This window comes from Miniopterus natalensis, chromosome 1, assembly GCF_054644295.1.
Source record: "Miniopterus natalensis isolate mMinNat1 chromosome 1, mMinNat1.hap1, whole genome shotgun sequence".
In the NCBI taxonomy this organism is placed as follows: Eukaryota; Metazoa; Chordata; class Mammalia; order Chiroptera; family Miniopteridae; genus Miniopterus; species Miniopterus natalensis.
This window is the reverse complement of record NC_142081.1, coordinates 25318940-25341464: the sequence shown is the minus strand read 5'-3', so window position 1 is coordinate 25341464 and position 22525 is coordinate 25318940. Positions and strand designations below refer to the sequence as shown.

General features: G+C 49.7%; 1 protein-coding gene across 5 annotated transcripts in view; it reads left to right on the top strand.

The window, feature by feature from the left end:
* RAD51B (RAD51 paralog B) overlaps window positions 1–22525 on the top strand; it is a 549911-nt gene that overhangs the window by 454231 nt on the left and 73155 nt on the right. For 2 of the 5 annotated variants that reach the window (XM_087819686.1, XM_087819678.1), the window contains one exon: window positions 1695–2098. The exons of the other annotated variants lie outside the window; for them this stretch is intronic. In XM_087819686.1, the coding sequence (XP_087675812.1) occupies window positions 1695–1722 (28 nt within the window). In that variant the 3' untranslated portion in view covers window positions 1723–2098. Of the gene's footprint in view, window positions 1–1694; window positions 2099–22525 lie in introns of those variants that run through there. 5 annotated transcript variants of the gene reach the window in all.

Below are 22525 nucleotides of genomic sequence, written 5' to 3'. Positions count from 1 at the left end.
AATGCCCAGGTAGTAATACCAAAAGATGTTAAATCAATCCAGGTTGTTGGTTTTCTTTGAAAACCTCTTCCAAAAGCACTCGGTGTTCTTTCTGGAATATGACGTGAGCTTTATTTCAGCGAGTTCAGTTCAGCAGGTATTTGTTGAGCATCTATTCTTTACAAACTATGGTGCTTAAGGGATATAAGGCTGGGAAAAAAAGGTTCCTAGTTATTTCAAAACAAAAATAACTTTAATCAAAGTCAAACTGTGACACAAATTATCGAGGTTCAAAAATGGAATATGGAAGGAGAGAGGAGATAGACTTGTTCCAGCTCGGATGACTGAGGAACATTCCCAAGAATTTGTGGGACTGAAACTAGACATGAGCTCCTGCATGCTGATGAAATGGCATTCCGTTGCCTCTCAACAGAAACCAGTTTCTTTTACCGTCTGAGGATAGATTTGGGGACCTGGGGAATGCTGATTAGCACCATGTGACTAATGAATCATGCTGACTAATGTGCTCTGAATGGATTGATTCAACACTAAAGGGAACACTGAGAGTCAAGAGTTCAGATCCTGAATTTCACCATGAAGTATAAATCACTTAGTCTCAGTCCTAGGTATTTTTTTTTTGTCAGTTAAAATGTGCTCCTGATGAGAATCCAAGTCACCTTGACCAGAAAGTGCTTTACAGACCTTAAGGACAGCAGAAATGTTTCACAGCATCCAGGACTGGCTTACGCAATCCTGGGTTATTCGCAGGATGCCCAGAATCAGAGCCCGTCACATGCTGCTCCCGGCCGTGCAGAACTCTGATTTCCTCACACAGGCCATGAGAACTGTCACATAGTGCACGGCGCTCACACACGCTGACAAACGGGCACATTTGAACAATCTTCCTGTCTACCTACTGGGGCGTCTGTGTTTTTCTACAACAAATGTCGCCACAGAACTAAGAGCTTGCATTGCACACACAGCTCTTTCTCTCTTTTGACATGTCCCCGGCTAGGCTGCTTGAGAACCTGGCCTTCCGTGTCCAGATGTTTACTGAATTCCCAAGGCCCCCCAAATGGCCCGAGTTCCTTTGTCGCTCTCCAAATCATTTCCCACAGAGACTGACCGATGTCCTGAAGGAGCCCTTCAATAGGCAGGATAAATGGGGGCCGATGAAGACATGGCCCCCTGAGGCTCACCCACGTCCACGCTAACAAAGGGGCTGAGGCACGGCCTTGTAAGAAGCATTTTGGTCAGCAGCGTCCCCTCGAGAGGCCAAGCCTCCCCCACAGGGCTGCTTTCAGTGGCTACCGTCACAGTGGAAGTCCCGGGCCTTCTGAACGGGCCCGCCTGTGCTAGGTGTAGCACAAAACATCTAAATCACAGTTCCCTGCCTTTGTGAGGACTTCCTGGCCACAGATGGCAGCTGGCTTTCTCGGGGGAAACCTGGGGGGAGAGGAGGAAGCCAAAGAGGGGCTCTGGCTTCTCCGGATGACCTCTTCCCTGCCAGCCCGGGAAGACGCCCTTTGGTCTGTAGCTGCCCGCAGCCGAGCCTGGCTGTGCAACAGACAGGTGTGTGTGCACGCGGACGCGCTGGAAGGAAGCTTCCCCGGGCTGCTAGTGAGAGGGTCATGCATTTCATAACAACAACGTTTATGTGAGGGGTTTTTTTTCAAACTTTCTTTCTCTCCCTCTTTTTTCTTTTTTTCTTTTAGGCCAACAGAGGCCATAGGGACACTATGACCTTTGTCTAGAGCTGATGGGGGCGTGATTTATGAAATGAAACAGGACTATGCTGCTTGGAAGAGGAAGCGGAAGCCAATCTAATGGGGATTAATTAGTTGATTGCTGTTGAGATGGTAACAGATTTGCTCTCACACCGTTGAGCCAGGCATGTTGGACAGAGCAGGGAAGGTGAAGACGAAGAAGTCTTTGTTCAGGCCTCCAGATGCGTGAGGCTGCAGGCTTTACTGCCATGGGATGTCAACAGCCATAATAATAATAATTTGCACTTATATAGCACCGTTCAACCAGGCACCTCAAAGCGGTTTAACCACATTAATTAATTAAAGCCCACAGTCCCCCTAGGGAGCGGAGGAGGGTGACTAACAGGATTTGTAATTACAGGAGGGAACATTTCCGAATAAAGTATTGTCCACCAAATAAAAAGGGGAGGTGTATAAGAATTGGGGTCTCCAATGAGTAACTGATTCAGAAATGAAATCATGGAAAGATGGGGGAGGCGGGAGGCGAGGGGGCGGGCACTGGCGTGGGGGTCTGCCCTTGTGTCAGAGGGAGGTCGATGGGCTCAGAATTCACTGACAGGTTTGGATCCAACCGAGAAGCGGGTCATGTATGGCATTAGTGGCATTTGGAAGGTCATTAGTGGCACAACTATTGTGGTGTAAATTCAGGTTTCACTAATATATTGTGTATGGCCCTGCAGAACAAAGGGTGAGATTCTTGCAGTATCTAATAAAGGATGCAATGATTTCTTTACATTGAAAGCCCAAAGCTGGGCCAGTCAATTAGCAAATAAATCAATTGGTGACCCATAGGATAATTTAGTCATTTCCAGCACAACACCCACTCTCCCCCTCCTACTGCCACAAGGCTTCCTTCCCACCAAAGCTTCAGGACTCACTCAGTGCATGACCTCAGAGCTTCAGCCCCTTCAAAGCCAGGCATCAAATCTTCCCAGCTGTTGGCATAGGGACCTCTCTTTCCCAAGTTGCTAGTGACCCTAAAGCTGTTCTCTATATGGCCACTTTGCACCTGCTCCCCTAACAGAGGTTTTTAAATGTCTTGGAGGTTACAATCAAGTCTTATACTGTGTCTCTTATGGGTGCCCTGCAGAGTGCTGTGCGCACAGTAGGTACAGACTGGTCAGGAATGGTCTTTAACAACTCAGTATTTATTGAGCCATACCAAGTGCTAAGGGGAGGCTCAGAACCAATAGGAGATAAACCCCATCCTTGAGGCTGTATTACAAGGAATGGAAAAGACTCATATACTACTAACAATAACATAAAACATGATGAAACAGAGTGACATGATGGATGCAGGTTCAAGCCACATGCTGCAAGGGCAAAAGAGGGAGTCAGGGGAGGTATTCCTGGACAGCAAACGGTGCCCTGGGCACTGGGAGGTGAGAACGGGGTTGGTGGACCTGGCAGTGGTGGGCAAGGCAGACTTTCCCAACCGTGGCCCTTCGTCTCCCTCTGAGTCAGGTGCATTTCGAGAACTTGTGGTTTTCAGTAGAACATTTGTGAAAACCAAGCTGAGTTTTTACAGCTGATTCAATGTAAATTTCCCATGAATTCTTATGACATGAATTGGCTGATTTTGAAGATCAAGGGAGCATTTGAGAAATTAGGAAAGATGTTTCGTTCTCTGTAACTATTAATTCAGTTCCTCTCCACTTTCACTGTCCACCAGGAAAGAAAAGCTAAACAGTTCACATGTTAAAATAGGGCATTCAGAAGTATCTGAAAAGGGTATAAGGAAAACATATCTTGATCAGAAATGTCAGAGATTAAATGGCTTCCTCCTCGAGACCACTTTTTAGACCCCTGTACACACTAAGCCAGTGCTCTGCACCCAGCAATAGATGAATCAGCCCCAGCACCCACCAGGGCCGTTCGCCATGAAATTTCATTGAGGGTGGGTTTCAGACGCAGCACAAGTGCGAACTGCCAGGACGCACCTAGGCACTGTCTTTGCCTTGTGCCAATATTTATTGTTACCGTACGTCTTGACACACACCGTACGTGCCTAAGCGGAATAACCTAGCAGTCTGACGAGGCAGGCCTTTAATCGTGCCTTCTTCCAGGTGAGGGACAGGGCACTAAGAGTTCGGTCTCTTGCTAGAAAGTGATGGAACGTGGATTTGAACCCAGGTAGACTTGGTCCCTCCTCTCTCCCCCCTCACCACCCATGTCATATTTCTGTTCATATCTATTACAACCTCTCTTGGTCATCCGCAATTCACTAAAGTGCTCAGCATGACACTGTACACATACCAGAAACTCGGTGAGTATTTTCCAGATGAAAGAATCGCCAGTGATCTGCACTGGGAGCAGCGGCTGCAGAAAGCCTGGGCTGTGCGCTGAGAATACAGTAGAGGTCCCATCCCTGCCCTCTTCTCTTTTCTCCAATATTAAAGATTAGGAGACGTGCACAGGAAAGTTGCCACAGGGAGTGTTCATTCACAAGAGAGAAGACACAGGTCGTATTCATGAGCTGAAAATCTGCCAAGCTGGTACCACCCATGAGATAGATGCTGGCGAAGCATCTTGCGTTGTTAATTACTTCTGCTGAACTTGGATGCGATGCGGTGCTCTTTTTCTTGGTGTGTGTACATGCACATATACGTGCTAACTGCTCGCATGCCAGCTACTCCGTCGCAGCGCCACAGTCCTGGTGAAGCTTCGGGAGCGTGTGGTCCCTGTCAGCCCGCAGAGCGAGAGTTTCTGGATTAACCCGGAGGTGCTGAACTCTACGCATCGTGTCTTTTGTGTTGTATGTTGTGAGCAAAGTTACTGCTCAGAGACAAGACCGTATAAGTTCGTCCGGCAAAACCAAACTTGCCAAGTGACAGTCGGAGATGGGAAGTGAGGGTTAGGTAATGGGGAGGGGGAATGCAGGCGAGAGGAAGTGCCAAATACCAGGTTCTGACCTAAAAACCGTGGTCTTAAAACCGCTTGGGAGTGTCATTTTTTCCCAAACTTTAGTTTTAATGCCGTCACCATCACTTTTGTCCTGTGGCGCTGACAGGACCTTCTTTTGCTCAGCTGGAAGGAGGGAGCCGGTCAGATCCAGAGGAGGGACGACCAAGAGACAGCAAGCACATGTCAGGACAGACTTGCGCCTAAACAAACAGCCCCCCAAATCTCAGTGACTTAAAGTCTCCTGGGCCGCCGTCCTCCGTGTGGCCACTCGTTCCATTTCATTATCAACAAGCCCCTCCACGACTGCCCACGGCCGCGGGGGGGGGGGGAGAGAGAGGCTGTACCCTGGCCCTCGGAGGGCAACACACATCAGGTCTCTCAGGCGGAGCAGCCACGCGGCCACTCCCAACCCCTAGGAGGGGGGAAGTGCAGACCCTCACTGCGCCCCGTATTCTGAAGGGAAGGAGAAGTGGATGTCCCTGTCCCCTGTAGTGGCTGCCACATCCTGCTAGACCCAGTCTCCTCCCACATGCACTCCTTTCCCTGGGACCAATGGGCACGTATCAGAGATGTAGGGGGTAATGTAGAGGAAGGAAGACCAAATAATTTTGCAGCCTGTTTAGGTCCATGGGGGACCTTTTTGAAAAAGAGCAGACAGGGAAATGCAGTTCACTCTGAGGACTTTCCCGCGGAGCTACCAGACACCTGTGCTAGGGCAGGAGCCTGGGCTAACCAGAGCCGTGGCTGATTCGCAGGGCTTCTAGGGCGACGACTGGTTTGAGTGGCCCAGGGCCGTCGTGTTTCGTGTGAAGAGGCTTCTGGAGACGTGCCCTTCGGCCTCCATCCCTCCCTGTTACCAGACATGGCTCAGTTTCCCTCTCAGCCTGTGACTTTTCCTGAAAGCAGCAGAGAGAGAGACAAACTTTCCCTTCTTCTTCTTCTAATAATGAATTCCTGCCCTGAGCGGGCCGCTTCCATGTGTTTTCAGTCGAGTGCTGACGGCGGCCTGGCCGGGGGACGTTTCCAAGAGGCTGTGGGCATAACAGATGAGGGCTCGTACCGACGAGGGCAGCTCTCGGCTCCCCTTCCAGGGAGCCCTCCCGAGGCCTGACCCCGGAGATGAGAGATGATTCTCGAGGTCTGTTGGTGACCAAACATGGCTTCACGCCTCCTCGCTCCTTTTAACTAAGTCAGAAGGGATGGTTTCAAAGCGTTCCTCGGGGAGATTCGCACTGAACTTTCTCAGGCCAGACCAGCTCTCTGTAGGTGCCGCGACCTCCTGTCTTCAGGACTAGAGTCCGGGCCTACCCTGACCTCATACGAACGAAGGGAGAAATGAGGTCACCCCGTTTCCTGCCTAAAACCTAAGCTCAAGGACACGAGATGCTTCCAGGGAAGCCGCGGTGGCAGGCCTCGTTTGCCAAGGGATCCCACCTACTCGGTCTCCCCAAAGCGCACATCTCCAGATAATAATTCAGTTTCAAATTGCCTGCGTGGAACTCGTACAGACTATTAGTTAGAGTGGGCAGCAGAGTGGGCAGGGCGGGAGAGGACGGCTGGCGACGGCCCCAGGGCACTCTGTCCCTGCCTGGACGCAGGGGCCCTCCTCTCTCGCTTCTCCTCCCCATCTTAACTGGAGACTGATCTCCCCTGTCGCGGCCTAGTCCCCAACACTGCTCACCCCCAAGCCCTGACTCCAGTATCCCGCTTCTCCCCTGGTGAAGTGCCCATGTAGGATGAGCGAGGGGGAAGGAAAAGCTCTTAAAATGTGTGAATGTAAAGAAGATTGGGGAAGGTGTGGTATGGAAGGAGGAATGGAAGTGAAATCCTTTTTTGGCTAAAGAAAATTCCATTCTCACCATGGGATCCAAGTACCTTTCCTCTTTCTCCCAATCTTTGGAGCAATTTCCCTTTCCCCAAAACCAGGCATCAGCAGGAGCAAGAGAAACTTTCATCGAGGAACCCTGACTGACCCGAGCGGGAAGATACTCTAGTCCACTCATCCCCAAGACCTTTCTCTGACCCCTGCGAGGATCCCTGGTTCCCATCCCAGATCCTTGCTTTTCCCCAGGGCCCCACCCTCAGGCCTCATGGAGCCCTGGGCCCAGATCCTGGAATAACAAGCCCCAAGCAATTTACTCTCAAACTAAGGATTAGGACACAAGTGAAGGACTCTGTTTAGATAAGGTCTTTGCCAATGTGCTCCCAAGATGCCCAAAGCTCTTCATTGGCAGTTTTCACAAATTTCCATGTTTTTAGAGAACTGGCCACATGTGGTGTTTCCCTGTTTCAGTGGAGTCAGAGGAGCTTAGTCTGAATTCATACATCGATGAGAGGACTAGGGGAGAAATTGAATTATGATTCCGGACCTCGCCTTGTATTCTAGACCATTGTATTTATACCTCACCGCATGGTTAAAAGGCCAACCCAACCCAGTTCAGATTTCAGTATTTCCATATTTGTTTGAGTGGACATGCAGCTAGAAGTGAATTAGAGGCAAATCCAAACAGCCCTGTATTTCTCTGCTCTTTCCTGAGCTCTGAGTATGTCAGTATTGATAAAATCATTGGTCAACCTTTGTCCTGTGATTGACACTTCGATCTACTGAAAGTCACAGTTTCCCTAGGAGCCTCTGATGGCAGAGAAGGCAGTCCTGGTAGTGTTTCTAAACCTGCTGCTGAGGGATTCTAGAGCCAGTGCCTCTGGACCACTTCCAGATCTCTGCTCATTCCATTTAGAATCTGAGATTGAAGTCTGTTGCTATTGGCTGTCCCTGGGATCTGAGAACCCATCTGGGGTTTGTCCAGCCTCTCTCTCCAACACCATCATCCCAACACCTGAGTCATTACCATTTCAGCATCCTGAAAGTGGATGCAGAGATGAAGCAGAAGCCAGTTTGGCCTTCTCCCAGTTCTTTAGGCCCCTCTGGGGTTAATCAGCAGCCACCTATCTTTGTGTTAATAACATAAGCCTCTCTAACTAGAACACCTGGAGGAAACTCATAGGAAGGCTTAAGATGAAGCCAATTTTGCAGTAATTATTCTCACCATCACTCTGTTTTAAGCTGGACTCAGACTTTCCAGTCAAAACAGCTTGCTAAACCCAACCAACTAGATGGACGCACCCGCAGCTCTCAATGTTCCTTAAACCACCTTGGGTTTTACTAACATTTTTCATGTTTGTGTCTCAGCTCCAAAGTCTCCTTATGCCTTGATTTCAGGCAGCATCTCCCTCCTTCAGGTGCACAGGGTTTAGCGAGATGTCCTGAGTGCATCTTACTGGTGGAATTCTTTAGTGGTATCTTCCCAGCCCTTTTCCCACCCTCCCATCTTGCTGGTGGTGTTCACACCCTGGAAAATAATAGACCTTCTTAACTGGAATTGCTGACAACTTCTCTTAGTAACTAACCCAAATGGCTTTGGGTGTTGGGCGATTGCCTATTCAAGGGAGAGGATAGTGGCTGGGGCAGTGGAATCGGTGGGCAGGGGACACATGGAAAACAGTTCCCTGCTTCATCAGTCTGCTGAGGCTGCCACCACAGAATACCACAGAAGAGCCTAAACAACAGAAACTTCTCACAGTTGTGGAGGCCGGAAGTCCAAGGTCAGGGTGCCGGCAGGTTTGGTTTCTGAGACAGACACTTTCTCGCTGTGTCCTCTCATGGCTTTTCCTTTGTGTGCACTCCAAGTGTCTCTTCCACTTGTAAGGACACCAGTCTTATTGGATTAGGGTCCCCTAACCCCATTTAATCTTCATTACCTCCTTTTAAAGGCCTTATCTCCAAATACATTCATATTGGGGTGGGGCTTTAATATATGAATTTGGGGGGGGGTGCACAATTCAGTCCATAGCACCTGCCATAACTGTTTTCCTCGACAGATCATCTCCCATCCTCTGATTCTGCCCTTCTAATTCTGAGAAAAGAAGATATTGGTCAAGAAATGGCAGGTGTGACTCTGTGCAGTCAGTTTGAGAATAGCTAAGCTAGGGAGGGAGGTTGCCTAAGACAGGCAGAGTGAAAAGATGGATGGATGGATGGATGGATGGATGGATGGATGGATGGATGGATGGATGGATGGATGGATGATAGATGGGTGGATATGTGAAGAGATGGTTGTATGAATATACACCTGGATAAATGTATGGCTTGGGTAGTGCATCAGTGGTACCGGGGAAGACATTACATTCTATTTCTTTAGGGTTGTAGGTTTTTGCAGTGCCGGGGTTGCAAACTCAAATGCTCTTGTTGGACAGATAACAGAGTTGCAAAGAGGCCAGTTTGCAATAATAGGGAGTGGTGGGGACTGTGACAAATTGGAAAGAGTATGACCTGCCTAAAGGGACAGCATGTCCTCAGCTCCAGCCAGTTGTGACTTTGTGGGATGCCAGCCCAATGCTTCCAGAACTTCTGATTTTTCAAGGGAAGCCAGAAATCTGGATTTTTCAAATGAAATCTTTTTAAGATAAATCTTTAAATTATGGCAACCAATTCAGAATTGATCTAATATTGGTTGGGCCAAATAAACACATTTACAGTCTGAATGAACCTGGAAGGCTGCAGATTTCCACTGGTGGAACATTGGGAACATCTGTGATGTCAGCGCACGCGGATGTAGGTGTTTACGAGCTCGGGCTCACGAGTACTCCACCTGGGTTCATATTCCAGCCCGCTACTTGGTAGCTTTGCAATCTTGAGCAAGTTTTGCATGTAACTCAGAGTTGTTGTAAGGATGAAATTAGTTAATACATGCAGATGTCCAGAGCAATGCCTGCTGCCCAGTGACAAGGCAATAACCGAGCCAGTATTATGAGGCAGTATCGCTCAACCTCTTGATTTCCTCATCTGCAAAATGCGGACAACAGTTGCCTCACCTGACCCCCGGAGGAAAAGGAGGTTATATACGAAAGGGCTTGCGGAACGTGCGCGCTGCTAAGCAATACACCACGTACTGCTTTTGTTACTGTTCCCGTGAAGGAGGCGCAGCCTTGCCCAGGGCAGGGCTGGGGTCTCTAGGAGGAGAGCAGGAGCGAGAACCCATCCTTTGACTCCTGGGATCATGTGGCTGTTTTGCTGTTCTTAGAACTTGTTTTTTTAATTTATTATGAAATTTTCGAACATTTGGAAGAGTGGAGAAAACAGTAAAATGAATGCCTAAGCACTCTTACCTAGATGTAATAATTGTTAACATTTGCCACATGGGTCATGTTGGTGAGCGTTCCTGGCAGAGTATGGGACGGACGTGGCAGAGGTGCTGTAAGAAATAGGGTATATAAAAAAAAAAAAGAAAAGAAATAGGGTGGATGGAGCATAACGGTGCCAAACGGAGAGCTGGGAGCTTTCACTACCTCTGGGGCTCTTGATTGCAAGAAAGCAGGACCCAGTCAGCTGTGGATGGTTCTTTTTTGGATGGGACCCTGAAGAGGGGATTTTTGTGCAGGATAGTTTGTCATAAATGATGCATTGTTACCACCTTAAAGTGGTAGAAACTGGGACACAGAAACTCTTTTATCATTTATTTGCATTTATTGTTATTTTTAAGGTTTTCGTTTTTTACAAAGATAATACATATTTAAGTATTTCTCATGTCATTGAAGACTGAAAATATCTAAAGAGACTGGCTGTGGAAGTGTCTCTGTCATAAAGAATTCAGGAATTGAGACCGCGCTGCGTCTGTGAGAAGCCAGTAAAATCACGGTGATAAAAAGGCATGCTGGTCACTAAAAAGGAAAGGTTTTAGGAGCAAAACACTCAGATTCAAAGAAAGTATAAAGGGCTCTTTTTGTTAAGGTATTTAAAAGAGTCTCTAAGACATATTGCCCCATTTCTCAGCATTCCCGGTGACTGCATTTAAATGTGAAGGCTTCTCCCTGGAAAGGCCGTCTTACAACCTGAAAGCAACTAAACTTCGCTTGAAAATTCCATTATTCGGACCCTTCATTAATTTAAGCTGACATTCCTTCTCAATTGGGGCAAATCATCAAAGCTTTATTGTATTGAGAACCTTGAATTCAGCAACAAAGACTGTGGGGTTTGGAGGGAAATGTGGGGATGGGGAGTGGGGGGAGCTCCTGAGGCCTAAAGAAAGGAGGGGAGGAAGGAGCTGAGAAGGAGGGTGGGAGGGAAAGACTGGAGCACTGAGAGGCCAAGGGGAGAGGGAAGGAGTTAGAGAAGCAGAGAGACTGTGGAGGGGTTATGGTAGAGGAAAGGCGCTTGGAGGGGCCCTTGCCGCAAAAACTACCCCTGAGCCTCCACTAATCGAGACAGAAGCTAAGCCAGCTGGCAACTCTGTCCTCACAGATTGTCTTCCAGAGCACGGGTGAAAAGGGAGAGGGAGCATGGAGGAAGGGAAAACATTTTTCTGACTTTCTTCATTCAGGTGCTTCTTGAGATTTCTGCCAGTAGAGCCCTGCCCAGCAACACAGAGCCTGGCAGGAAGCCCTCTGGGAAGGCCTAGGGCCTGGGACCCCGGCCCCTGTTGTCAGTCCTGTCTGGCTCAGTGGCACCTCCACCCCAGGCCGCCAGCAGGGCTCTCTCTTCCTTTCTGGTGTGATTTACTGCGGGATGTATGGTGTGGGAGGTACTAAGTGCACTGTCTTGGGTTCATTGTTGAGACATAAGGCAAGGAAGGATCTCTTGAAGTGTGAGTAAATCGTCCACAAAATTTTATTGAGCATCTATGATTTACAACTAGAATAAAATAAGATTTGTAAGGTGAACTTTAAAGCCTCAGGGAAAACTGGTTTTTTCCAGTGTGTAACTTTAATAAATAAAATACTGATTTCAAAAACCAAAGCTGTCCCCTAGAGTCTTTTCTCTGCACCGAAAAAGTCCTCAAGGACACAAGAACCTCATGTGGACACTGCTGGGCAGAAAGTTCCCAGTATCCAACAGCCCCTCTGAGACCAAGTCAGGGGAGTCTGCCAGACATCAGTCCCCAGCCACCACCTTCCCCCTCTGTGCCCTCCAAGAACTCCTGTGACCTCCCTGAGTCGCAGTTTCCCAATGTGTAGAATGGGAATAGAAATAATAGACCTAAACTTCATCCCCGGGAGCCCATAAAGACAACCACATAGATGAAGGGATGGTTTTCCCCCACCAGCTGTCTAAACCTGGGTTACAGCAATGACCAATTCTCCAATTTAAGGCGTAAGTCAGATCATGCCATTCCTCTGCTCAGAGCTCTGAAATGATGCCCTTTTCACTCAGACGGAAAGCAAAGGCCTCACTGCCCCACCTCCTGTTGCTCCTTCCAGGCCCAGGCACCTGCTCCTGTTGCCAGGCCCCCTTCATAGCCTTTGCGCTTCCGAACCCTTCCCTGGGATGCTTTTCCCCCAGATAATCCCACAGCTGACACCCTCACCTGCTTCCCCAGGTATTGGCATGACTCCCTCCCCTTAAGTTTTTGCTAAAATATCACCTCCATGACACCGACCCTGTTTAAATTGCAGCCCCCTCTCCTTACTCCCATTCTGTGCTGCTTTTACTTCCCCAGGCCGCCGATCACCATGCAACAGAATAGATAACTCACTATGTTCGCCCTTCGTTGTGTGTTTTTCCTGCTACAGTACAAGCTCTGCGGGGTAGACATCTTTCATTTGTTACAGAGTGCCCTAAGCGCCTAGGGCAGCGTCACCCCCATCAAGGGCTCTCAGTAAACCGGTTGGCTCCTTCTCAGAGGAAACCGGTCAAAGACAGTCTGCTCTTGCTGAAGGGAGTGTAAGCTCAGAATCTCTCCCACCATCGCTGCAGGCGCTCCGTGGAACCACCTTTGCTCCAATGAGCAAGTTTGAAAACTGACATTTGTTCTCATGCGTAAACCAGTTTTGAAACCATAAAGTGCTATGTAATGTCAGGCCCAAGGGCCTGGCACCATGTATACAGCAAGAGCCCAAATTTGTTAGAGGGGTGGGGGAAAGTAGGGGAGGGGAGAGAGGGTCAAAGATACCAGGACTGGATCCTTGATCTCATTCAGGTCTCAGCTCGACCGTCAGCACTCAGCAAAGCCTTACCTGCTCCTCTCTCTTTGATCTACACCATGGCTGTAACGATTTCAAGAACGTCTGTTACGCAGCTACTATATGCTAGACAGTATCTGTGCCCAGCTCACTACATAAGTGATCCCATGAAACTGTCAGCCCTTTCACCATTGTCTGTCCAGTACCTCATGTGAGACCTGACACATGTAAGGTGCTCAATAAATGCTCACTTAATTCCCTAAGTACCCTCTCAGGCAGGTACCATTAACTCATCTCACAGGTGAGGGACCAAGGTTCAGGTTTAGGTAGCTTGCTTAATGCTGTCATACGAGTGAGTGACAGAGCACAGATTTCAGTTCTACTCAGACAAGTTCCAGTCACTCTGGTTCTGAGAGAAAATTCGGGTTAGACCATCCCTCCAGGTTTCCCAAGCAGATCTGTCTCCTGGCCACACCAGGCAGTGGGGGAGGGCTCTGCCTTTTCTTCTCGTCTTTCTCTTCTCCACTTGGACTCACTTCCTCCGTTTGTCCAGTTAGCTCACCTGGAGGGGTCTCCTGCCACCTTTAGATTAATGGGCTGCCTTTCTCACTCTCCCTGCCTGAATAACCCAAGTTAGTGGTGGTTCATCTTGAATCATCAGTCAAGTTCTGAAAGACACTGCAACTTCGTGCTCAAAAATCTCCCTAGAAGTTCAATTCTTTGTGAAGCTCATTTCCTGATGAGTTGGATGATAGATTCATCAAGTCTGTCTCTTTAAGAAAAATCTGAATGGTATCTGCTGGTTTCCCCCTGCTCCCTCTAAAAAAACAGCCCTAGTTAGTCCATTTAATGTAGCTAATTCCCCAAGGGCCCCACACTCAGTTTCCACTCTGGCCACACTAAAGAAAAGCTCCAATCATGTTGTCTCGTTACATAAACAGAAATCATTTATAACTAGCATGTTCATTGTGCTTTTCATATACCCACTCGCCACTGGAATTTTCTTTCTCTGCCATTGCTGAATTGTAGCATGCCAACATTTACACTATATAGGGACACAGCAACTTAGTATATGCTCAGACCTACTTATGAAGCTAAGAGGCAGCCTCTGACTCTCAGGCTCCCAGAACTCTAGCCCTGGGAGAAAGCATCTCTATAAAACTGATGTTTTCTGCCAGATTAATAAACTTTTGAGTTTATTTTGGAGTTGCCTTGAGAGGTAATGATGAACTAAAGATGTCAGGCACTTTTCACTTTCTGGGTGCTTTTTATTTCATCTAGAACCAACAGTAGCCTGTAGAGACTCTTTCTGGAGGTTTCATGTTCAAAGACTCCAGGTTGGAGAAGCTCAGGGTTGAGCTGAGTGTCAGAGATGACCACTTCCACCAGTAAAAGGCTGAGGTCGTTATTCGGTTGTGTGGGACTGTCCTGTGTGCTACAGGACATTTGCCCTTCCCGCCTCACCCACAGAACTCCAGGTGCATCCCGCAGTGGCTGTCAGAGCCAGAGGTGCCTGTCGGCCACATGCCAGCACCCCTGGTTGAAAGCACCAGGGACAGTATCTCAACTGGGGGCAGATACCATTAAGTTCTGCCGTCAGTAAGGGGGTCGGTCTGCCCCTCCCTCCCCGTGTAAGCTGCTTCCTACCCATGTTGCCTTCAGTGACCTTTGTTTGCCTCCAAGTCTGGTCTTGATAAATATTTTTTTAATATTCTCAGGAGGAAAGATCCTCCTAAGAAGGGTCCTGTTCTCTAGAATGACTTTAGACGCTTTTCCAAGTTAATGATTAAGAGAGTTTATTAGATCTAAGTGCCCAAACCCAGGAATCAGAGTCTAGGATAAAAGAGAGAGAAACGCGGACAGGAACAAATGGATTCACCAGGACCCAAACACTGGGCTACATCAATGGGTCTTCTGCACCTGCACCCCGTATTAGTCCTGATCATCCATCCCTGAGCACTACGCCTCTTCTGCCCCACAAGGCATGGCGGGTTCTCTCTAATTTCTAGAAATACCAACATTCTCTGCAAAGTAAATGGCGAGAGTCAGGATCTTCTAAGACACGGATTCTGTAACTCGCCTGGACGAGCATGACTGTATAGGAACCATCCGGGGGGCTGTCACATCAGTTGCTGTGTCGCCTCTCGTCCTGCTCCTGTTTCTCTCGGGCGTGACTGAGCACATGTGCCCACGCCCAGCTCAGGGCCATCTATTCAGCCTGCATCCCGTCCGCCTGTCTTGCTGGGCAGTGCTCTGTGCAGCTCTCAGCACATCCTGTTTGTTCAGTCCCCTTTGTCTCCCACTGGAGCGACAGGGAGAGAGGATTCCTCAGTCCTTTGGCTTTGGGCTTTGAAATCAGATCCTGGCACACCTGATTACACTCAATAGCTGGAAATGGTAAGGATGTCCGATGGGCAGAGGGCTCTTGTTTTAAGCTCTGCACACCAGGAAGGCAGGGGCTGGGTCTCCTCCTAGGGACTGCTCTGGAGGGGGCAGGATGCTCTGGCAGGAAAAGCAAACAGTGTAACTGAAGGGAAATCCACTTGAAAAAGAACACGGAGCACCTGTCCATCAGGCAGCACAGAAGCCCCCCCTGAGGACACAAAGTGGGGCTTAGACGCCTTCCTCTCTCTGCGTACTTTCCTAGGTGGAAGTACAGTTCCAGCAACCACCCACCCGAGGGCCAGGGTCAGACCTCCCTGTCCTGCTTTTTCTGTAGAAGTGTTGCCTCTGAGACCTTTGCAAAGGGGTTTTAAAAAAATAGCGACTTACATGCTGCCACAGTGGGAAGCTCGGCAGGCCCTGGCACATTAAAGGGCGACTCCTGTGCTTCCAAGGGCTCCCAGCCTCCACGCACTGCAAGCTTTCCAGCAGAGATGCTATCCTGATGCACCAGTCCCGTGGAAAGGGGACCAGTCCATTGAAACCTCACTAGGAAAATTTCACACGTTCAAAGGGCATAAAAAGCATCCTTGCACCCACACCGCGCTTAAGAAATGAATTACGGATGCAGTTAAAGCCCCCACTGTGCTCCCTGAACCTATCCTCTCCCCTGCCTCTCCAGCGACAACCTCTCAGTCATTCCGGGCATTTCTTGCATGTTCCAGTGCTGTGTGCAGCCCTCTTTCGGGTAATTGCTTAGCTTTTTTGAGCCTCCCTGCATTTGTCTGTATAAAGGGTCTATTGACAGGATTAAAGGAAATGATTTATGATAAATATTTGACTGTTCTCATGAAAAGGAAAAAGTCAGCAGAAAGAATTGGGTCAAACGCAAGGCCCTTCCCAGCCTGGCTCTGACTTGCCCGGACAGCCTGCCTTCCTTTCTGCAGCCCTCTCAGCCCTCCGGATGCATGTTCCCCAGATACACCACCTGTTTCCATGCCTTTGGGCCAGTGTGGAAGCTGTGCTTACTTGCCTGCGATGCTCCTTCCCTGTCATAGTCTTTTTTCAACTCTAGGCTCAGATGCCATCAACTCCGGAGGCCTTTCCCTTCACTCCAGGCAGTGACACGTGGCGCTCCCATGGCCCTCTCTCCTAGCACTTGCAGTATGGCCATGCCACTCACCTGCTTTCGCACTGAGCTGTACAGGCAGCAAGGACAGGGCCTGGGACTGCTCTGGCCCTCCTAGCCAGTGGCCTACCCCATTGCCTGCTGCACATGGCAGGCCTATGTTCAGGGAGGGAGGGAGGGAGTGCAGGAGTGAAAGCTCAGGTGTCAGGCTTAACACTTTCTGCCCCAGTCAACACAGGGGAGTCCCCATGTCCTAAGTTCTCCTTAGAGGCATTTTTTTCTCCTCTTAAGTCCCAAATCTTCTCTGTTCTGGAAGCATAAAACTAAAACATCTTTTCCTATTCCTCAAATAAATTTGGAGCAAATGGGAGCATGAACTTTCTTCCCTTATGACTTCAGCAAACAACAGTTTCAAAGAGAACCCTGGGTGGGCTTCACCCAGATCTTGTACATCTTTTTCTAGGTGTCTTGCCATTTATGGTGTGTGTTTTTCTTGCAGACTGTATAAATTCTTAAAGGCAGAGAACTGTACAAGCCTATTAATCTTGCTTAGGAAATCCACTTTACTGCCACCTAAACAAAATATTGGCAAACAACAGTCTGGCTACTAAGGTGAGTTCTCACCCACACCCATTGTTCTTTGCTGAAGTTTGGTTGCTGCTGTGTAGACTCAGCTTTAGTCATGGAATTTTAGAGGATGTGTCTCAGAAGTGGGATCAAGAGTAAGCTTGACAGTAATCTGTGCCATAAGCCGATCTGGTGCCCTGGCACTGAAATGGGCACACAGATCTGCCCAGGAGGAAATGTGAACTGACAGTGAGAGCGGGGACAGGGGGCGGGGGTGGCACATGGAACACAAGGCCAGATTTTTAAAAAACATTTTATTTTACATTTTAATCTTTATCGAGATGAAATTCACATCACATACAATGAACCATTTTAAAGTGAACAATTCAGTGGCAGTTAGTGTGTTCATAATGTTGCACAGCCACCACCTCTGTCTAGCTCTAAAACATTTTCATCACCCAAAGCTCTTGTCTGGGTTTTTTAGTCATAAACCAATAGGACATTTTGTAGGGTTAGTGGGTGTGGTAGACTGAATGGTGGCCCCCTAAAAAGATATGTTCACGTCCTAATCTTTGGGAACTGTGAATGTGACCTTCTTTGGAAAAGGGTTGTTTCAGATGTAACTAAGTTAAGGATCTTGAGTTGAGCTCATCTTGGATTACTCAGGTGGGTTTTAAATCCAATGCCAAGTGTCCTTATAAGAGGCACATGGAAGAGAGACAGAGGAAAAAGGGGACAGCCTGTGACCACAAAGCAGAGACTGGAATTAGGTGGCCCCAAGCCAAGGAACACCTGGAGCCACCGCAAGCTGGGAGAGGCCAGGCAGGGTTCTCCCTGAGAGCCTTCAGGGAGCGTGGCCCTGCCCACACCTTGATCTTGGACTTCTGGCCTCCAGAACTGAGATGGAATAAATTTCTGTTGTTTTAAGCCACCGAGTTCATGATAATTTGCTGTGGCAGCCCTAGGAAATGTACACAGTGGGGCTACACAGAGAGATGATGTGACTAGAGAGGATCCAGAGGTCTGAAAACCGAGTTCGGTGCCTGGATTTGCTGCTGCAGCTGAGGTGAATTTTGTGCTGCGGGCCTGCTCCCTCTTGTGTTACATCTCACGTGTTTGCTTGTTATGGCTGAGAATAGGGCTCACAGCTCACTTGAGGATGAGAGGAGGTCAGCTCAGCCCTTCACCTATTTGAAATGGTGGCGACAGTAATGACCACACTCTACAGAACATTGGCCACATGCTAGGTAATTTACATGCACGATCTCATTTGATCCTCAAAACAAGCCTATGAGGTTAGTATTCTCAACCCCATCTTACAGATGAGTAAACTGAGGCTCTGAGAGTTCATGTAGCCTGTTCAAGGTCATTCATGGTAGAGCCAGACCTTGAGTCCAGGCTGCCTATGCTCGATCCACAGCATTACAGAGACGGCTGATCTGGTTCCCCACAGTGCCCCACATGCCCCCACAAACCCGCTGGCTGACGGGAAGGATTTGTTTATTTCTGAATATTAGCACCACTGGCTAATGGGTGATAAACTGACTGAGATTAAGGTTGCTGCAAGCACCTGGTTAGGGCCTGCTAACAGCAGGTGGATGACAAGACATCCGCATTCAGAACTGATACTGATCGAAATCCTCTGGCCCCCAGGCTCAGCCTTTCTCCTCAGCCACAGTGGGGGAAGAGATAAAACCCTTAACCTAGTGGCTTCTCCGTGTGAGAAGCTGCACGGTCCTCAAACAAAACCTATCCCGGCATCACTCCCTCCCTTAGCCAGAACCGAGAAAGGAAAGTGGCTGGAGAGAAGGGCTCTGAAGGTCCTGTCCTGGGGGCCCTCTGTCTATTTGGGGCCTGACACTATTTGGGGACCTCTCTTTCTCAGGACAGTCTCAGGCAGACTCTAAGTGTCAGAAGTCCTGTGCTTTTCCCAGAGCCCCTGTCAGTTTGGGGAGATGGAGGCTGATCTCCCTCCTGCTGCCACTTGAGGCTGGGGTGTGGCTGGGATGGCAGCTTCTTTGCTGTCCTTCCAGCACTGCACATTGGAGGGACAGCAGGAGCAGGGAGACGACCCAGGAGCCTGCCAGATTTCCTCTCACACAGGCCTCCACTCAAGATAAAGTCAGACGAGGCTGTGCCGCGGGACAACACCATAATAAATCCCCCCCGGCGTCCCCCCGCTCATTGTTCTGTGGCAGGAGTTGTTTTGAGTACGATCAAAGGAAGGAAGAGCCCTGCGCTATCAGCTGGGGAAGGAGGATGCTCTCCTGACCGCTCCTGTTGCCCTTGGCCACCCTCATTTTAAATATGAGGAAACCAAAGGGCAACGTGCAGCCTAACCCCATCCGCAGCGAGGACCTCCTGGGAGGCAGCAGCCCTGTCTAAACCCGGGACAGCCACCATGGCCATCCAGCCCTGTCCTTTTACCCAGACTACAGGGTCAGCGGCAGTGGAGCAGGAGCCAGACGTGAACCCTGGACTGGATGCATTAGCTGTTGTTTACCCCTAGGGCTGAGAACCGAGGCCATAAGGCCACAACCGTTGGAAATAAGAGGCAAAAAAGGAACTTCCCGAGCTCTACTGGCCTAGCGCCCACCACTCAAGACAGTGAATAGGTCCAGTTCTCAGCAATGTAGTCAACCTCAGGACGTGTGGCCTCCTGCACTCAGCCAGGCTCAGGCCCGGGCACAGGGCAGTGTGCGCTCCCCCCCTCCCCCTGCCCCCCCAAGCTGGATTCCTGCTGGGAATCAGAGCAGAAAGCAGGGGCTGCCTTCAGCCCGGACTTCAGAGGCGGGAAGGCGGAGCCTAAGGTTCCTCCCCACGGACTCTCAGGCTCAGGGAGCCCTTCGCTCCTCGGGGATGTCTACCCTGCCGACGCCCAGAGTCTGATTCACCAGGTGCCCAGCTGCAGCCGCCTGGTCACCTTTGTCTGGGCTGGAGGCCATGTCTGAGCCATCAAAGGAGCCTCAATGGGGGAGGATGTCAATGTGCTTCCTCAACCAGAAAGGTGGTTTGAGTTTGGCCAAAGCAGCCCCAGCAAACAAGCAGGAGCCTGTCAATGGAAGGATGGGGGCTGCTGGGAGATTACACGACAAAATGAGAACCATTATCAGTCTCGTCCCAGCCCGAAGGAGGGAGAGCCTTTGAAGCCATAGGCACGCTGAGCAGAACTTTCCACCTGAGAGACGCTGGAGATGGGAGGTCAGGCTGCACGCGGCCCCCACAAAAATTGATCAAAGCTGCTGCAGGAGGGAGGTGGCCCACAGCTGCAGCCCTGCTCTCCCAGGGGGCCGCCCAGGGCTTTCTGGAGGCAGCAGGGCTGCCTTTGCAGGGGCCTGTGGGAAAACCTAGCACAGATGCGCTGTGCAGCCAAACCCCAGCACTGCTGGGAGAGGGGAATGAACCCCTCAGTGGTCCTGAAAAGCAGAGGCAAGGAATCAAAGCACACAGAAAATGCCAAGACCACCCACCTGATGAGCGCCTACCTTTCGGAAACAAATAACTCCTAGCTTCCCAGGCATGCTTCTAAAAGAACAAACAGACTGAACACGCCGCCTCAAAGCTCCATACACCAGGGGGCTGTGGGAAGCCCAGCCCCTTCTAAGCATCAGAAGCTTAGTTTAAATTGTGTTGGCCTCTGCGGTGCCCATTCCAGGGCTTCCCTGCATCCGCTCTCCTCCCTGGCAACTTGAGAAACAGCAAGAAGCCGCAGCCAGGGAGGGCCAGGGGCCTGTGTGGATGCTGTCAGCCTACTTCTCTCAGACTGGAAGAAGGAATCTGCCAGGGAATGGTCTCGGGGCATCTTCCAGGCTGGGTCCCGGGGACAGGGGCACCAGTGAGCAGGTTCTGCCTTGGACCCTGCGTCTGTCCTGCCAGGACACATCGCTCAAGGACAGCCCCAGCCCCTCAAGGACTGAAGCTCTCCTTTAGAGGACTGGCACTTCGCGGAGTCCACAGTTTGGTCTTTGCTGAAGTGGGTAGAACAAAGCAAAGCCATTTCCACTGTGCTCCTCTTCTTCAAAGAATGGCAAGGTTCTCCTCTCCTCCTTGGGAATGGGTTAGGAGGGAGGGAGCAGCAGGATGCTAATGCAGAGGCCTTGGAGGTATCTGAGCGCAGGAGGGAGTATGTGGAAGAAGCAGGCTGCCCAGGCGTGCAGGGGTGGGGGTGGGGGCTAGATGAGAAATTCCAGAACCGCCGACTTAACCAGCGTTCTTCCCAAGATGGGTGAACAGGACTGGACAGAGGGCCTCAGGGAGCAGAAACAGGAGTGAGCACAGAGACACCTCCTTTCCCCCTTTTCCAGAGGAGGTGCCTGGAAATGACTGAACTCCCTCCCCCCCACACGCTGCTCACTGGGACACTTATATCCTTTTTTGGCTTTGTCCCATGAGATGGATGGGATTGTCTCCATTTTACAGATGACAAAGCAGAGATCCTGAGAGGTGGCCAAGGCTCTCCAAGGACACACATGGGGACTCTCCATCTAGAACTCAGCCCTCATGTGGCCCAGCTCCAGGGTCCATCAACCTGCCCCACTCTCTCCAGACCTGCCCTGCCTCTCTGGGCGAGGAATATGTTAATAGGTGCTCCGTAAATGTTTGTGAAATTAAGCTGAACTGAGCAGCCAAACACATGCAGGCCTCCTTCACCCTGACCAGGAGGAGCCCTTCGAAGGGCCGAGTTATGCAAAGAAACTCTCTGTGGCACCAAATAAAATCCTGCTCTGAGGTGCAAGGAGGCCTTTTTTGAAATTAATACCTAATAAAGTTTACACGGACCCCCAAAAGGAAAAACAGAAGGGAACTGGAACAATAAAAAGGCAGAGTAGGTAGATAATAAAACTTCACAGTGTCGTCTTTCATCCAAGAAGCACAAAGCGTTCACGGCTTTAATTACCTCTTCTTCCCCATGGCCCTTTCTGAAGTTGGTAGACACATGTGAACAGTCCCCCTCATTTTAGGCATGGGCATATTTGGGTACCAAAATCCTCAGTGATTCTCTCCAAGGCAAATAGAGCACAGAGCTGGAACTGGTAGCACAGCTTCCTTCCCCAGACCTGGGTGGGACATTACCTCTCACTGTTTCCTGACTCAGCAAATAAAGCCAAGCTCTTCTCTGAGAGGTTTGGGGGTCAGGGGTCAGAAGGTCAAGAAATGAGTGGGAGCAGAGCTGAGGAACTAGGCCTCACTTTTGCCCACGCACAGTAGAAATCCCCCTTTCTTTACATATAATTATACATACATGTTCTTTAATTTAGGCATGTGTTCATTTGTATACATCAGTGGGTACTCACAGTCACGAGGGCCTCGAGACCTGGCCTGGGGCACCCACTGTAGGTCATGCCACACCAGATAGTAGGCACCTCTGATGATGAAGTTGTCTGGGCTGGTACCCATCCTTGAGGGTCTGGGGAAATCGCTTCTGGTGGACACACGGGATTGAGGCTCAGACAGCTGGGGATGGGAAAGAGGACTTAAATGCAAAGGGGTGATCCTTTTTTTTGCTGGCTCATGTCCCATCATGTCATTCCTTGGCTTTAGTAAGACAATAATAATAATCGCACATGGCTTTTGAGTGGCTCTCCATTGCCAAATAGCATTAAGCACCAATTCCTTCACTGGACCCTGGAGCCACCTTCACAGTGTGACTTCGTCTAGGACCCCAGTCTTCTTGCTTCTCTCCTAACTTCTGTGCATTGATTCTCAATTGGTGGCCTGCAAACCTGTGGAGGATCACAGAGTTTCAGCAACGATTCCTAACTCTCTGCACCACACCAAATATGGGCTGCAGCCTGAATCAATAGTATATAAAATTAAGGCTAGCCCTAGAGGGTTTGGCTCA